This window comes from Echinops telfairi, unplaced genomic scaffold (assembly GCF_000313985.2).
Source record: "Echinops telfairi isolate 266 unplaced genomic scaffold, ASM31398v2 ScPeMD7_5592;HRSCAF=6446, whole genome shotgun sequence".
Classification (NCBI taxonomy): Eukaryota; Metazoa; Chordata; class Mammalia; order Afrosoricida; family Tenrecidae; genus Echinops; species Echinops telfairi.
In genome coordinates, this window is record NW_022109491.1 from 21,014,157 (window position 1) to 21,031,713 (window position 17,557).

General features: G+C 47.4%; 1 protein-coding gene across 5 annotated transcripts; it reads right to left on the reverse strand.

The window, feature by feature from the left end:
- Positions 1–1,296: 1,296 nt before the first annotated feature.
- AAR2 (AAR2 splicing factor) lies at positions 1,297–17,493 on the reverse strand. 5 transcript variants are annotated; one of them, XM_045295427.1, is made up of 5 exons: positions 17,338–17,493; positions 17,106–17,227; positions 12,847–13,659; positions 11,196–11,425; positions 1,297–2,501 (listed from the first exon to the last, which is right to left on the reverse strand). In XM_045295427.1, the coding sequence occupies exons 3-5, from the start codon at positions 13,601–13,603 to the stop codon at positions 2,334–2,336; spliced, it is 1,155 nt and encodes a 384-aa protein (XP_045151362.1). In that variant the 5' UTR covers positions 13,604–13,659; positions 17,106–17,227; positions 17,338–17,493; the 3' UTR covers positions 1,297–2,333. The 5 variants fall into 5 exon arrangements, with proteins under 5 accessions (XP_045151362.1, XP_045151360.1, XP_045151361.1 ...); XM_045295425.1 differs by having other exon boundaries at positions 17,335–17,493; XM_045295426.1 differs by having other exon boundaries at positions 17,106–17,230; positions 17,335–17,493.
- Between the last annotated feature and the right edge of the window lie 64 nt (positions 17,494–17,557).

Below are 17,557 nucleotides of genomic sequence, written 5' to 3' on the forward strand. Positions count from 1 at the left end.
ACACAATTGATGTGTGTATGGATTGCGATAACAGTTGTATGAGGCCCTAATAAAATGTTTAAAAAAAAAAAATCACATGCATCAGGTCAGATTCTGTTTTGTTTAATGTTGAGCTCGGATGCAAAATCTTCTCGACATTTTGCATTGAAATCCGATTGTCGAGTACTGATGTGGTCGAGTGCCAGGGTTCTACTGTTTGCCTAAGGCTGACCCTTGTCTTGAACACTAAAGAGCTGTGTGGCCTTTGCAAAATGATTGAGGCTGAGCCCTGGTGCAGGTTACGAATGAGTTGGGCTAACCACAAGGTCAGCAGTTCAAAATCACCAGCTGCTCTGCAGGCGAAAGACAATGCTTTCTGCTCCTAGGAAACCCATAAGGGAAGTTCTACTCTGTTCCGTAGGGTTGCTATGATTGGGAAGTGACTTCATGGCAGTGTGTTTTATTTTTAAGATGGTGAAAACAGTACTGACCACATTAGATTGTTGGGAGGTTTGAGGTAGTCCAACAGGGCACTGAGTAAGCAGTGCCTACTCTTCTGTAACCCTGGTGGAAGTGTGTGTGTGTATCTGTGCAACAGTCATTGTGCTCTATCCAGATTCACCTCTCAACCCTTGCAGGGTGGGGCTTGGGAATCTAGGCTTTTATTGAGATATTATTCAGATACTAGAGATATTACCACTTTACAGTCACATCAGTGGCTTCTAATCATTTGCAAGGCTGGACAACCACTATCTCTATGTTAATTCTGAAATGTTGTCATCCCAAGAGAAAACCCAGCCCCAGGAGCAGCCACTCCCCATCCCACATGCCCCTTTCCCTTGGCAATCACTGATCTGCCTTCTGTCTCTAAGGTGTCGCCTATTCTGGACATTTCCTATGAATGGAACCACACGAGGGGGCCTTTTGTCAGGCTTCTTGCACTTGGCTGTAGGAGGCTCACCCACCGGGCAGCATCTCAGTACTTCATTCCTTTGGAATCCACACTTTAAACAGCCCCCCTGGGAGTTCTGATCAGTGGGTTTAGGGAAGAGTAACAAACCTACACAAGCCAGAAGTCACGGGGCTTGATGAAGACAAGCCTGTTCCGCTGTTGGGTGCTTCCTGGCTCAGCTGCCCCCAGGTCATGTGTGGCAGTGCTGGCTTGTGACCACCTGGGCCTGCAGAGGGCCAGAGTGAAGGGCTAGGCAGGCTCTCTGGGCACTCAGTGGGGAGGAGATGTGAGCCTGTGGACAGTGGCTGTGCTGCTCTGGGAATGGAGCAGATGAATTTCAAGAGATGCACACAGGAGACTCAGTCTAAACTCAAATACTTTACTGTACATGAAGCTCTTGGGTGGGAGGGGGAAGGGGGGACATTTCCAGGGAAACAAGTGGAACCAAAAGCCATAACCAGTAGGGATTCTCATTCAAAGCCTTGACATGAGCCCCAGCATGGGGGCAAACAGCTCCAGACCTCGGATCCATGGTAAGCATGTGGGGTCAGGGTGCTTAGCAAGAGCTGTGGCTCTGCCCACAGCATGGGCACGCGAGCAGGGCTGCTAGGAAGTGGGGGACGTTGATAGTGGCCACGGCTGACAGCTCTTCGGCAGGGCTGGGAGGGTGGAGGCTGATCAGATCATCCCCCCCCATGTGCTAAAGAAAAGGCACAAAACATCATCAGGGCCTCAGGCCCGCCCCGGTTCTGATGGGTAAACCTCGATGCCGCAAGCTTGGTAGAGCTGCTGAAGAACGTGGATACACAGGAGGTTGCACTTGAGGTCTCTGAATGACACAGATGGGAGGTATGTGCACCGGCAAGGCCCCAGGCCAGATACCACTATCTTGGAGAGGGGACCCAAGAGCTTCAGGAGCAGAGACGGACTTAGTTGGAGAAAGCTGGGCTGTCTGCTCCCCAGTCTGGCGCTCCTGTGGGGTGACGTCCAAGTTTTCCGCACTGTGTCCTCACTCAACAGGGAAGGCAGAAATTCTGGCTCTTCTCCCCATTATGCTGTTTACCTTTTCAAAAGTCACCAACTGGTAACTTAGACTCCCTGGGTAGTAAAAAGTGTCTTGCTTTCTAGATATCCTATGGCGTTCTCTGGACGCTGGGTTAATTTTTGTTTCATTCAGAAAGACCTGGTTGCTATTGAAATTCAGCCAGGTTAGCACCAATGCCAGGCTGAGGGGAACCCACGAAGGTGCCTTCAGGATGAGCACTGCCGCTTTTGCACTGAAAACCTCTGTATCAGGAGCTTCTTTATCAGAACCTGGTGGGATCGTTGTACTGCAAGTCCTAGGCTAGGACGGGATGAGTGGTGAGGCCTGGACTGTGGCTGTGGCTGGAAGTGTTTCCAGTTAGCCAGTCCCGATGCCCTCAGGGAGCTCCACTACCACTGGGGCACAGTCCTCAGGCTCCGCATCAAAGTCCCACCGGAACTTCTTGGTCAGGTGAGCTTGGAACTTTCTGGCCTTCTGCCTGAGGGCGGCATCCACGGTAAGGCTGCAGGCTGAGGAAAAGAACACCTACAGAGAACAGAGAGGGTAAGTCACTCCTGAGAGTACAGGGGGGGCCCGAGAGGCTGTGGAAATTTCCTCCTGGTGTTCAAGCGCTCTGGGGCGATCGGATAGATCAGCTGCTGCTGGCTCGGGCCCAGGACACCTGCTGTGCTCCTCACAAACCAAGGGAAAAAGGTCCAAACCCAGCTGAGAAGCTGGGGCAGGACTAGAATGGAAAATTCCCATCCTGGGCACATGTGGGTGTGAGCCCCGTCTCACTTGCTGGGACTCAGGGGCACCCCACGCCCTTCAGCGTGCCTCCCTGAAGGCCTCAGCCAGTCCGGGCTGGCTAAGGCAGGGCTTGGCCTCTTGGGCACCCCAGGCCGAGTCTTTGATACTGAACAGTGAGCAGCCAAGGGACCAGAAGCTTTGCAATTTCACACCATGGAGCGTGAGACCGCCACTCTGTTCCTGCCCACTAGGGACCGATCTTCCAGGGTACCTGGCACAGGGAGTAACTTTGCGGAAGAGGTAGTAGCTATACCAGCTGGTACTAAGACAGACCTGGGGTGTTCTAGGTCCCTAGGGCCCATAAAGTCCCAGGCCCCAAGCCAATGAAGCTGAACTGCTACGCATATCTTCAAAATGGGCCACTGGATGCCAATTTGAGGTTCTGCTTCCCTTTAAAAGTTGTCTTCAATGATCTTTTCAATTCCGTTTCCTCTAATACAAACAGAGGCAGGGAGGTAACAACAGCAATTTCCTCTACATCTAAAACCCTCATTCCAGCCTGCCCCATCCTCATCTCTTCCAAAGTAACAACCAACCCACCACTCCTCCTTCTTCCAATACTTGATTGTTTTCAGGCCCACTCCACTGACACAGGGCCCAGAAAGGAGCTGCAGCTCTCTGCTACCCATCACCCTCACGCCACAGCAAGTCCTCGGGCCTCTAGGGAAACGAGTCTGGGTCTGAGGAAAGCCTCCTCTGCATCTGATTCCCAGGACCACACCTCACCACCCTCTTCTCCAAGGACACAGCAGGAGCAAGGCTCATCCTCAGGCCATGTTGGAGTGGTGACGGGAGCAGAAGTGACATGGAGGGAGGGGCAGAGTTTGGCTTCATTAACTTGGGAATCGACTAAACACAGGAAGAGGATTGGCTGCAACGAAACCCCAGGTCCATAATGAATGAGAGGGCTGTGTGGTCTTGGTGGCGAGAGCCAGCAGCCTGTCCCGCGGGCCTTGGAGTGCTGAATCTGGAGCACAGCTGAATGCTGGGGAAGGACCTGTTAGGGCAGTGGTTCTCAACCTTCCTCATGACGCAACCCTTTAATGCCATGCCTCGTGTGGTGGTGACCCCCCAACCATAAAATTATTATTTTTTGTTTTATTTTTTTATTTTAAGATTTCATTGGGAGCTCTTTCAGATATTATTACAATCTATAGTTCCATTATATCAAGCATAATTGTACAATTGCTGCCACCATCGTTTTCAATACATTTTTCTTCTTGAATTCCTTGATATCAGTTCCCTGTTTATCCCCTCATAAAATTATTTTCGTTGCTACTTCATAACTGTCATCTTGCTACTGGTATGAATCAGGCAACCCCTGTGAAAGGGGTCATGACCCACAGGTTGAGAACTGTTGTGTTAGGGCAAGCAGAGACGCCTTGGTCTCATGGCTGCACACTGATGGCTCTGCTCCCAGGGGCCTTAGTGCTGACTTCCTCCCCGGTCTTGTGCCCCACCTTCCACAGGAAATGATACCACTCTCCATGGTCCTTCCTCTCCAGCCTCATTGAGAAGCATCCCAGCCAGGCTCTCCCTCCTCCGTAGTGCCTCTAGGCACAAATGCTTTTCCCTCTGCTTAGAACACCCTTCCACCCTCTGCCTTCCCTCGGTCATCTAGGCAACTGGGGAGAACGGGTGCTCCTCTGTGGTTGGCACTATCACAGCCCTGGGCTTCGTAAGTCCCCTTACCACCCATCTCTCCTGAAAGACAAGGGTCACCCCAATGCAGGGATTCTTCCTCATCATGGCAGTCCACACTCCTGGCACAGAGTCTGACAGATAAAAAGCACCTATTCCATGCGTAATGAACAAGAGAATGAAGACACCCACAAATTCCAGGGACATTCATTTGGGGTTCGCTACTGCCTGCCACATAGAAGCTGCTCAGTAACTATTCGGTAGTGCAAGATGGTGAAGGACCTACTTACTAGGTCCCTGAATTGACATAAGCTCACAAGCCACCTCTTTGTGACCTACCTCTTAAAAAAGCCAAGGCTGGAGCCTCTGTGTTCCCTGTGCCTTAGCCCCTGCCTTATAGCACTGACTGCACTGAGCTTCTATCAGTGACTGGTGAGTAGGGAAGGTACCTTGATTATCAGTGTATCCTACACAGCATATCGCCCATGGTCCAGCACAGAGTTAGGGTTGTAGGATGCTCACTGAACAGGTACAAATGAGCAGGAAGGTCTGGCCTACATTTGACAATGGCTAGTATTGAGAAAGGAGCCCCGGAGATGTAGTAGGTTATGCTGACCACAAGGTCAGGTGTTCGAACACACAAGAGAAAAATGAGGCTTTCTCCCACAAAGATTGACAGCCTCTGAAATCCACAGGCACAGTTCTACTGTCTTACAGGGTCCCTATGAGTTGAGTCAATGGCAGTGTGTGGGCAGTGGGAGACTGGAGGGCTTGTACGTATCACCCAGCCTCTCCACCAGTGATGGATTACCCAATAAGGTAAGCACAGGCTTACTGTGCTTACACACCAATCTGTAGTGAACAATTTCACAATTCTCCACCACATCCAAGATTCTATTGGCACTGGTCTCTCTCCCAACCCCACAGGGAATGTAAACCTTTCCAAATGTACATTCCCTGGCAGGGATGACCGGAGAAAGAGGAGGCTTTCTACTCCTGTACAGAGTTACAGTCTTGGAAACCCAAAGGAGCAGTTCTACCCTGTCCTACAGGGTTGCTCTGAGCTGGCACCGACTGCATGGCATTGAGTTTTGGGGGATGGAATACCCAGTCTGCAAATAGATTAGTAACTAAGTACAAGTCAGCCCATGCTTCCCTTGTCTGTTGGCTAGTCTGCCCAGGCTCCTCACGGACTGCCCAAACACTGCCTGAACCAGGGACAGGGGCAACAGAAACTTTGGTCTAAAAGAAAAAGCCCCTCTTTGCAGAGTCCTCTACCCTCTTGATGGCTCATCCCTCAAACCCAAAGGCAGGACAAGTAAAACTCAGGTAACAAACAGGCTCATCTTAAGCCACACACACACAGAGAAAGGAAGAGAAGTGCTTCATTTATCCTGTTGTGAGCACTTGCTGACTGACTGACAAACTGGGAGGTGGAAGAACAGGGCATTACTGACTGTCCTGCACAGCTGCGGACGCCGGGTGTGCCACATCAGGCAGGCAGGCAGACGTGCCGAGTGAGATCCGGTCCAAGTGGCGAAATCTTAATTCAGTCCTTTATTCCCTACCAAGAGTATCTTCTTTTTGTCTTGACCTATTCTTAATACAGCCTACTTATGAACGTCTTTCCTGTACTGCCCTGTGGGGTGTCAAGGAGCTTGAACGTCAGGTGCTCTGGAACTGCCCCTGCTGCGGGGCTCAGGACTGACCTTAAAAAAAAAAAATCAACTCGACTGAGGTATAATGCACATGAAGTGGAATTTGCTCCCTGCAAGTCTTCTACTCCTTTTTACAAACGTACACAACTGCAGCCACCACCATCATCAAGATATATGAGGACAGCCACACATTTATCTGTTGACAGGTTTTTTAAAACAGTGCTGTCTATTTTAAGGTCAGAACAGACTTGTGTATCCATCCCCACAATCAGGAAACTAAGTCGTTTTCCCTTCAACTCACCAGAATCCCTTTATGCTGTTCCTAAGCAAACCCTCCCCTATCACTACCCCTGACACCCACTGATTAATTTCCACACTCTAGCTTTACAAATGTGATATTTTTAAAAATTCCTCACAATTCAGAAAAGCAGTTGTTTAGACAGTAGTTCTCAACCAATATTTTTCCTTAGTTCTCTTACTTTCAAATTCATGCTATACCTTCTTCAAATAGAAATTTCATAATGACCTGGTTGGTTATTTCATTTACTAAAGTGAAATCAAGTTAGGAAATGAATCATCATTATATCAGCAGATTAATCCTGGAGGTTTTAAAAATACTTTTGAAATACCATCATTACATTCTGTAAACAACTGCCCTTGTCTGAAACAAAAAGCACACCATTGGCTGTTTTTCTTCCAAGAGAAAAACAACTATTAATGTTTTAACCATTAAGCCTGTGTATTATAAAATTAGAATTACTCATAAATGTGAAAGAAAGCTTTTTTAAAAATTGAAATCAATTTAATTCAGTCAGGTCATTTTGAGAAATTCAAAATAGCAAGGTGGGTAGCTGAATGACTATTTTATCCTCTGTGGGGTTTTTTTGGTTTGTGGGGGGGAGGGGGGAAGGCTAGAAACAAGGTAAAATTTCCTAGCTTTTCAATCCCCACTCATGATTCTCACCTGAGAATCAAACATTTTACTTCCACTTCTAGAAGAAGAAACTGAGTCGGAAACAGGACTATCACTCCACAGTGGTGAGCAGGAAGGTGACACACTTAAAGGCTGATTTAAAGGGTCTTGGATGTTTCCCCGGGGCTGTCATCATGTGGTAGCCCACCACAGGTGTGGAACTCGGAGCACAGCCTTGCCACCCACTGGCTCTGATTATGTGGCCCTCTGATCCTGCTCCTCATCTGTAAGGTGGGATTATACACGCAGCCTTCCAGCCTTGCTGTGAGGGTCAATAAGAGCCTGCCCCACAGGTGCAAACAAGTGACAGGTGAGGGCAGATGTCGCACCAGGGAGGTGAGTTATGTCACAGCTGATGTTACAGTGCAAATACTAGCGAGGCACTGCCAGAGCCGAAGCGTTTCTGCAAGGTAAAGACAGCCCCTGGCTCTAACGAACCTGGAAGTCCCACTTGTCCTACAGTGACAAAATTCCTAAAAAAATCAGGTATGCACTTAGCAATCTAAGTCCCCCTACTCTGCCCAGAACTCACTTTCTAACATACATCTAAACTCAGATGGTCCTTTCAGTGGTTTTAAACAAACTATAGTGATTTAAATTGCTTAAACAAACAAACAAACATGTATCTATTTTGAACACAATTTTTTGCTAAATCTAAGGGATTTGTAAAAAGGGTTCACTCACATGAGAAAGTCAGGGAAAATGAATGGCAGAAACCCTTCGGCGGCAGCTGTCTTTACGGGCTGACGAGTGCAAGCATCAGCCCCTCTCCATGGGCGAGTGGCCATTTCAGCTTCTCAGGAAGAAAGCAAGCCAATTCTACTGACAGCGACCTGGGGGCAGAGCAGGCCGCTGGCTGCGGAAAGCTTTTATGGGCTGATTCATTCACTCACAAACACTCTGAGGGAGTGCCTCTTGCGTGGGATTGGATTCTCGCTGCCAGGATGGGATCAATGTGACTTTCCATTATAAAAAGTTTTGCAACATCCTTAGCCATATTATACCTATTAAAATATCAGTCATCTCTCACGCTCATGACCAAGTGCTCACTTCATATAAAGCCACTGCCGATCCTCTACCCCCTCAACCTTCACCCCAGTCAGAATGAGCCACCTCCTCGCAGGTGCTCCAATGCTTGTGGTCCACACTTCAGTTTATCCCCATGAGAACAGGGCCATGCCTTTAACCTGCTCCAACTAAAAGCCCAAGGGAACACAAACCCAGGTACCTGCCAGGCCTTGTACTAGGTTTTGAAGAGAACCAGGTGAACAAAAAATAGGTCTTGTTTAAAGGAGTGCATGGCTCCGTGAGGACGTCAGACAGGCAAGAGTTTAATTTCAGCCAGCTCAGTCCATGCACCAGAACAATGGTTATGTAGCTACCAGGATGGGAAGACCAGGGGTGGCTTCAGACAAGAATGCCTGAAGGGCATCTTGTCAAATGAGCAAGTACATTGCAGGCAGAGGGAAAGTCAGGTTCCAGGAAGAAGGCATGAAACAGCCTGGCATGTCTGGGAACTTACAAGGAGGCAGCTGTCCTCAGAGCTGGCGGAGGAAAGCGGAGAGAAGGAGGGCTGGAGAACCAGGCAGGAGCCAGATCAGAAGGGGCCTTGAGAGCGATGTATGGAATGTTCATTTTCTCCGCAACATGGGGCCACAGGAAGACCCCCGAGAAAGAGGACGGGAGCTGCATTTAGAGCAGTCCCTCTGGTGGCAGCGGAGGAGATGGAAGAATCAATGGGGTGAACATGGAGGCTGAGAAGGCAGGTATAAGACTGACACACTCGGATGCAGTCTAGATGGGACCAAGAGGGTAGTAAATCTCAATCTCTCTGCCATTGAGTTGATTCTGACTCACAGCGACCCCATAGGGCAGGGTGGATTTTTGAGATTGTAACTCTTCACGGAAGTAGGAAGCCTCCTCGTTCTCCCGAGGAGTGGCTGGAGCTTTCCAACTGCTGATCCTGGGGTGAGCAGCCCAACACATAACCACCATGCCACCAGGGCTCCCTACAAAGGGAAGTTCTGCCTTCTAAAACACTGTTTATTATCTGGAATTGTTGGGTTAATTCATTTCCAACTTTCCCACCTAAGTATGGGCTCTACTCCGGGGACTGTGTCTTGCTCATAACTACATCCTTAGTCTTAGAACTGAGCCTTGTACAGAATCAGTGCTCAGTAAATCCCTGCTAAAGCAAGTGAACAGAACCCACGAAGGAAAGAGCCCTGGCTAACAGATAAAATCATCTTCAACACTGCATGTAGTGCCTTGTATGTAAAGGAGGCTCAAAGACCTAGGCTAATAATAAGTTTTTAAAAGTGTACTTGTCCTGGATTTTTCCAAATAACAACATCAAATAACCTTGGTGAAAGTTCAAAGACAGAATTTTTCCAACCAGCAGCTTTGCACACCCACCTGGGCATCAAGGAATCCAGCTGGGACCTTTCTGATTTGTACATCACTGCTGGCAACAAAGCCTGGGCAATTAGAGCTCAGCTGTCGGATGTGCTGACAATGGGCAGGACAGCCAGTCACACAGCATGGCCACCCGTGTTGGTGCGACGGCACGCATTACACCGGGGGGCAGCACATCATTCCCAAGCTGCAGCCTCCTCACAGGGCTCTATAACCCACAGCCCAGAAACGTTGGGGGAGGTTCCACTCAGAGGCTGGGGCAGCAGACTCAATTTCTCTGTGATAGCAGACTAATAAAAGGACAGGTTCCTAACTCTGCTAAAGTGGGATCCACCATGCTCCAGGCATCAGCTTGAAGTCAGCTGCCACCTCACAGGCTAAGCACTCACAGGCTTCTGCCAAGTCGGCGGGTTTTAGAAGAGGGTCCTGGACCTCTGTAGCCTGACAGGGTCTCCAATGATGTGAATCAAGAATCCTCTTGAGGGGGACCCACATAGCATTCAGTACATAAAGGACACTCAACCAAAGCTCAGGCTTCGGTACAAATACCGACTTGGCCACTTACCAGCTATGTGATCATAAGTAACTGAGTTCACCTCTCCCAGACCTCCACTTTCTCATCTGTCAACCAGGAGTACCCTTTCCTGCTTTCCAGAGTTCCAGAGAGATGCAATGAGGGAGCCCACACCCACACCAGGAGATGCTCGGTGCCTAATACCCAACAGGCACTTTATGCATGTCCGTTTCTGCCCTGAGCCTGGCTGGGCAGGGGAGGTGACTGAATCCCACCCTGAGTGCAGCCAGCCCCACGGGTCCCATACATCGTCACAGTGAGCAAGCGTGCCTCTTCTACACTCGAGAAACTTACAAAACGTGAGTGGCAGAGGCTGTACCAAGTCCATAAAGGAGGCTAATCTGTTTGCAAAGGGAGGAAATAGCACAAGAGGAAGATTGCAAATTGTTTGAAGCTCCTTCCCTAATTACCACTCATAATGAAAATTTAATTGCCAAGTTAAAAGCAAATTTCACTTTTTCTGTCAGAGAATCTCTGCAGAAACTGGCACATTTTGTTTGAACAGGAAATCAAAGTTACTTTAAGGCTTAAATGAGATGTAAGGAGCTGCAGATGTTTCACTGGGAATAACAAGCTTCAAAACTCTGCCTTTCTGGGCTGCAGGAACTTGGGGCTACAAGGTGAAAAAACAACCAAACAGTTTGGAGCTGTGTCATTCAAAGCAGTAGTAATTCAAATTCCAAATACTCTAGCACTAAGCGCTCTGGGGGCAGGGTGGTACAGAGTCTCTAGCATCCAGGAGCTCACAATCATGTAGGGAGAAAGGACAGGAAACATATGGGGATGAAGCAACCTCTGGGTCTTGGAAGAACAGTAAGAAGTACAAAGACGCTTTCCAGCCTGGTTCCGGCACTCTGGGTCTTACAAAATGAGATAGAGAAAAGAAGAGCCATTCTGCTGTCAATCAAGCGGTGACCACAGAGAACACAAGCAGCGCTCCCACACACCTCCATGGAGGGGGCTCCCCAAAGCAGGGCTCTTGGGCAGAGAGACCTGGAACTCTGTCACTACTTCCAAACACCAAGCCAAGGCGGGCAGAAAACTAACAGCAGATTATCAATAAAGTTATACAACTTCCAAAAAAGAAACAAAAAGGTAGCCCCCCTGAGGGTCCTTCCACACACTCTGATCTCAATTGTGACCCACCTCCCTGCTGGCAGACTGCTCACCTGCAAAGTGCTTGTGAGGAAGTTGCTCTGGGAGACAATGTCCACAAAGAAGTCAGGAGGGATCTCGCCGAGCTGGTGATACAGGATGGAGATGAGGTTGATGTAGAGGGTGTTGTGCTTCACCATGGCCTCTTCGGACCGGCACAGGAGGTTCAGGAGCTGCTTCCAGTGCTCAAATGCCTCGTACACGTTCCCCAGCAAGAAGCATACAAACGCAAACTGGAGTTCACCTGAAAGGTGCAGAGAGCAGAGATGACCCTGGGGGAGAGGACTTCAGCAACAGGTGACCTTTTATCCTGGCCACTCCTGCAGAGGCTAGCACGGGTGTTCACTATGTTGATGGAACTGCCAAAATCTCAAGTCACGGGAGGTCAAACAGTTAATAGTCTTGGAGTTCGGGAAAATTCAGACGCAGAGATGAGGCAGACCTCGTCTTTGTGCAGTGGAGGCACTGTTCTTTCTCAACTGGCTCTGCCTGGTTCATTTGTGAAACTAAACATGGGCTTGGGTTCTGCATGTTTCACATTTATATAAATTCATGCATTTCTGGCCTCGTCTAAAATTAAATTATGATATCAGAAGTGCTTCCAAAGTGTGGTCATGTTGATTCAAAGTTATTCCTGTAACAGCTCTCTTCACAAGCTATACTTTGAAGAACTGAAATATCTAAGCGGTAAAAAACTGGATTTTCAGCCATTTTAAAGTCTGAATTTCAAGTGTGACTTATTAAATGAAAATGCGGTGTAATGCATTAGACGCACCCACTCAACTGTCCCTTTTTTTATCAGCGGGAGGGTGCCACACACCCTGCCTCAGCACTTCCCCTGCTGAAGGCGTGCCTAAGTGTGCACCAGGGTGTTCCTCAGATGACATGCACAGGAGAGACTCACGGACACCCTAAAGGACTGAGTCCCCGGCCATGGGGACCTGATTTTTGTAACAAATTATATCACACATAGTATAATAAATCTTTTTTAAAAGACTACAAGGAAATCACAGAAACATAAAAGACTGAATGAAGTACACAGACATAGACTGAAAAAGAGAGAAAGTAAAGACACCAATATAGTAAAATGACTATTTCTAGGTTGTGGGATTTGTTTGTCTTCGTTAATAACATGAATTTATAAAATCAAAAATAAAACCTAGTAACTTCTATAATGCATGTGTACATATGGGTGTATGTTTTAAATAAGGGATAAAACAACAAAACCCCAAAAATAACAATATAAAGAAATCCCTGTCTCATCTAAGCTAGTGGCGAAAGAGCATCTTGAAAGAGCCAGGAACAAACTGAGGAGGTCAACAGGAAGCTACTTAAAAAGCAGGTCTGGCTTGGAACCCAGAATCCTGGGCTCTGGGCTCTTTTCCCCACGTGGTTGGTGAAGCCTTTTCCTCTGTGGACCTCAATCTATCTGTAAGATGAGGGGCTGGGCCACATCAGTGGTTCCCAAACACAGGGTTACCTGAGGGCCACACAGGGCGCTTCTTTGTCAGACGCCAGATCTCTTGAATCAGCCTCCTGAGGTAAGGCCCAGACATTTGTATCTTTCAAATGTACTGGCCTAGGCACCCCTGGACAAGATAACCCAAGATTCTAAAACCCTGTCCTAAAGTCCCCGGGCCCAGCCCCAAAGAGCTTGCTCCTTACCGAGCACATCCTGGGGGCTGCCGGGGAAGTGTTTGCTGAGCACTGTCTCCAAAGCATAGCTCAGGTCCATGCTGTGCCTGGTTATCTCTGCTGGAGTGGCGCCATCAGGGAACATCTGCGTGGGCAGCTCTGAGAAGCGGATCTCTGTACCAGCTCTGGGCTTCATCTCGGGCAGCCGAGCCAGGCCCTCCTGGTAGCTTTTGCACTCCGTGCCATACTGGGGTAGATTCTGCCCCATCCGGTCCTTGGTATGCTTCATGGTAAGCACAGGCAGTACATCTGAGAAAGCACAGATGTGCCGGTTCTCGGGCTGCAGTTTCTCCATCATAGCCTCGCTGAGGAAGCTGGTGAGAGAAATCCACTTCTTGAGCGTGGCGTATGGGTAAGGGCCCAGGAACTGGTCCAGCTCCTGGAGGTTGGCCCTCATGGCCTCCACCTCGGCCTCTGGGGCTGGAGATAGGTCCACCTCTTCCTGGACTGCGTTCCAACGCAGCACTGTCAGCCCCCGTTGCTGCAAGCTGAGGAAGAAGCCCATTCGAGGGCCAACGTCCTTTGGATTGGCTTTGTCCACAGAGCTATAGTGGAGGAAGTGGATGCCGGGCGGGATCATCTTCACACCCCGGAACTTAGGCCCCACCTCCCAGGAGTTGTAGTCAATGCCAAACTCAGTCCCCTTGGGCATGTTCAGGATGACCACAGTGGCCCCCTCAAAGAAGAGGCGCTTGGCAAGCTCAGGATCCATCTGCATGGTAGCCATGCGGGCAGTGATGGGTACCGAAAACAAGAATCCTTCTTCCTTGTCTTTGAGAACAGCTGAAGAATAAAGAAACCAGAGTTAAACAGAACTTGGGGAAGGCAGCTGATTTGCCGAGCAGGTTCTGTGTCAGGCATTGAGTTAGACCCTGACACCCTAAGCTCCCTTAATCCTCACCACAATCCTGCAGGCAAGAATTCTGGGTGCCACTTCACAGAGGAAGAAACTGAGGCTCAAAGAGGAATTTCGTGTTTGATTTAATGAGCAGTAACACCCACTTCATAGCTAGAAAAAGAAAAACAAATCACCAAATTCACTGTCATTAAATCAAGTCTGACTCATAGCGACCCTACAGAATCGGGTGGAACTGTCTCTTTGGATTTCCAGAACTGCAACTGTTGACAGTAGAAAGCACTATCTTACTCCAGCAGAGCAGCTAGTGGAGTCAAACTTCTGTCCTTGAGGTCAGTAGCCCATCACATTATGAGCAGGTCACACAGGAATCCAGTTAGGACCTGGCCAGCCTCTAGGCTGGTGTCCTTTCCCCTGCTCATTCCTAATATCTAATCTGAGAGCTCTCTCAAAACAACAGAGGGGGCCATAAACGACCACTCTGCCTAAAGCCTATTGCTGAACAGGAAATTTCAAAAAGCAGCTCAAAAAAGACAAAGTATTATAATGAAATGTGCAAAGAACTGGAGTTACAAAGTCCAAAAAGAACATGCTCAGCTTATCTCACGCTGAAAGAATTGAAGGGGGAAAATGCAAGCCTTGAATGGAAATATTGATGGATTCTGTGGGCAAAATATTGAACGATGCCTAAGGGCACAAATAGAAAATAAATATTTAGAAAATGACGGCAACATATGTACAAATATGCTTGATACAATTGGTGTATGGAATGTTATAAGAGCCCCCAATAAAATGACACACACACATATATATATAAATGAATACAAGAAGCATCAAAAGAAGATATGAGGAATATGCAGAACTATAAAAAACAAACGAACTAAAACCATTTCAAGAGGTAGCATATGATAAAGAATCAATGGTCCAAGCTGTACTGAAAACATTAGGAAAAAACAAGGCTCCAGGAATTGACAGAAAACCAACTGAAAGGTTTCAACCAACTGATGAAATGAAATACTGGAAGCATTCACTCATCTATCTAAGAAATTTGGAAGACAGATACCTGGCCAACGAAAGGTGACCCAACAGAATGCTAATTACAGAACAATATCATTAATATCACATGCAAGCAAAATTTTGCTGAAGATAATTCAAAAACAGTTGCAGCAGAACATGAACAGGGAGCTGCCAGAAATTCAAATTAGATTCAGAAGATGGCGTGGAACAAGGTGATGTCATCATATGGACCTTAGCTGAAGTAGAGAATCCCAGAAAGACATTTGTGTTTTTTGACTATGCAAAGACATCTGATTATATGGATCACAACAAAGTATGGGTAACATTGACGAGAAAGGAATTGACCGGAACACTTCCTTGTGCTGATGCGGGACCTGTACATGGACCGAGAGACATGCATTCCAGCTTAACATGGGAATACTGCACAGTTTAAAATCAAGCGTGGTGTGTGTCAGCGGTGTATCCTTTCATCATATTTAGTCAATCTGAGCGAAGAGCAAATAATCCAAGAACCTGGACAATATGAAGAAGAATGGGGTATCAGGATCAGAGGAAGGTTTATTTACCTGTAATATGCAGGTGACATAACCTTGCTTGCTTGAAGTACTTGAGTATGAATTACAACTCAATGTAAAGAAACAAAAAACCCTAACAACTGGACCAATAGCCAACATCAAGATAAATGGGGGAAAGGATGAAGCCATTAAGGATTTCATTGGGCTTGGATCCGGATCAATGCTCATGGAAGCAGTAGTCAAGAGATCAAAAGCCACATGTGACTGGTAAATCTGATGCACAAGACCTCTTTAAAATGTCGAAGAGATGTTACCTGGAGGACTAAGGTGCACCTGGCCCAAGTCTTGTTATTTTCAATCATTTCATCTGGATGTGAAAGTTGGACAATGAATAAGACTGGAAAAAAATCCCACTGCATTTAAATTATGGTGCTGCACAGAGTATTGAAACTACCATGGACTGCTAGAACAAAGAAATATGTCTTGGAAAGAGTACAGTCACAACGCTCCTTAGAAACAATGATTGCAAGACTCTGTCTCATGTACTTTGGACATGTTACCATGAGAGACCAGTCCCTGGAGAAGGACAACATGCTTGGTAGAGGAGTAGGGAAAAACAGAATGACCCTCAAAAAAGGAAGTTCATCAAGATAAACTGACAATTAGGACACTATGGGAAGTGGATGCTCAGGATCTAAAATCTATAAAAGGGTTGAGAAGTGGAAGCCTTTTCAGCCCTAAACCCCTCTTCTCCTTTTAGTCATTGGAGGAAAAAAAAACCCTAAACTAAACTGAAGTCCGAAGAGTAAAACATCTTTCCAAAGGGCCCTGGGTCAGCAGTGCTCTTGATTACCCTCCCAGAAGGAATTCAAGCAGGGAAAAGGGCCTAGGATCAATACTCACAAGAAAACGAATTTCGAATTCGTATTTCCCCTTACCTTTGAACTACCCCTGAGGACATACTGTAAGTTCCAGCATTTTAAACCACCTAGTCTCAATTCAAATTCACTGAGTGCTGCATTGGGCCCGGACCTTGGCTGGAAACATCCAAAGTAAGACAATCACTGGCCTCAAGGCACTTAAGATCGAGTTGGATGTACAATATGGTGACCGACCAGACATCCCGATTTTTAACAAATTTTCCCATGTCCCACGGCATTTTTAAAAAGTCCTAATTTTTGGAAAGAATGCACGACAAGCTAGGGCATACGGTTTTTGGCTGCCATGTGGCTATTTGGTCAGGATATGAATTTTATCAATGGTGTCCCGCTTTACCAATGTTAAAATCTGGTCACCTTAATGTACAAACCAAGACCCTAAAATTCACAAACAGTACACGATGCCTGCTGAATCCCCCATCCTGCCCTTAAAACAATGGAAAAATAAAATATTGAGAGGAAAATTGTGTAATCTTGATTCAAAAAGTCTACCAATAACTCTAAATGTGCCTATTTTTCAGAACCCATCCAGGGGTTATCAGAGTCCATCACAATGGTAAGGATTTAAGTGCTGGGCTTTGTGTGTGTGTGTGTATACTTGGTTGCCACACAAAAGGTATGTTACTAGAATTCGTAGTAAAAAAAAAAAAGTTCCTAGATCAGGAGAAAGATGAGCCTTTCTCCTCCTGTAAAAGAGTGACAGTCCAGGAAACGCAGGGGCAACTCTAGCCTGTCTTTAGGGTTGCCACGTCAGAACCCACTAGATGACAATGGGTTTGGTTTGGTTTCTAAATAATTTGTGTAGTTAGCTTTCTGTTCCCGATCCTGAATGCAAAAGGTAGCTAATAACTATTTGTTGAATGACCAGATAGCCCACTTTGAAAAATTCTAATTCATAACTACCTACTGCTCCTTGTGGTACCCTGTTATTGCTCCTCTTTGATCATGATTCTGTTCATTCTACCGTCATCAGCCTGTGCCTCTCAGGGCCTGGCACGGAGATGCTGGGGAAGGTTTTCTGGAATCTGCTGAGAACGAGACGACCAATCAATCTCACTTCCAACCAACCCTGAGTTCTTCAGAGCCCACAAAACTCCATCAATCCACTTCTCTCCACCAATCCCCGCATCACCACCAATCTGCCATCTTCTCTGGTCGGAGGGCACTTCCCCTTCCATGCCTTCTCCAGAGGGACCGTTTCAAAATGCCAATCCAATCGTGTCGCCAGCTACACCCTCGGGGCAGTTCTTGGGAAACTGAAAAGCCTCGCGCGAACTACAAAGCAAAGCCTTCTCGCGGGTTCCCGGCAGCCTCTCCGGCTTCCTTTGCGACCGCGGTCCCCCGCCAGCTCGGCC

What these genes read in the sequence shown, in the direction of transcription:
- AAR2 (XM_045295427.1), bottom strand. Translation starts at nt 13,603, where the DNA reads ATGGCTACCATGCAGATGGATCCTGAGCTTGCCAAGCGCCTCTTCTTT. An exon ending in CAGCCCCCAGGATGTGCTCG is followed by an intron (nt 11,426 to 12,846) that starts GTAAGGAGCAAG and finishes TGCACCTTTCAG; the next exon opens with GTGAACTCCAGTTTGCGTTT. An exon ending in TCCTCACAAGCACTTTGCAG is followed by an intron (nt 2,502 to 11,195) that starts GTGAGCAGTCTG and finishes TGTTCTCTGTAG; the next exon opens with GTGTTCTTTTCCTCAGCCTG.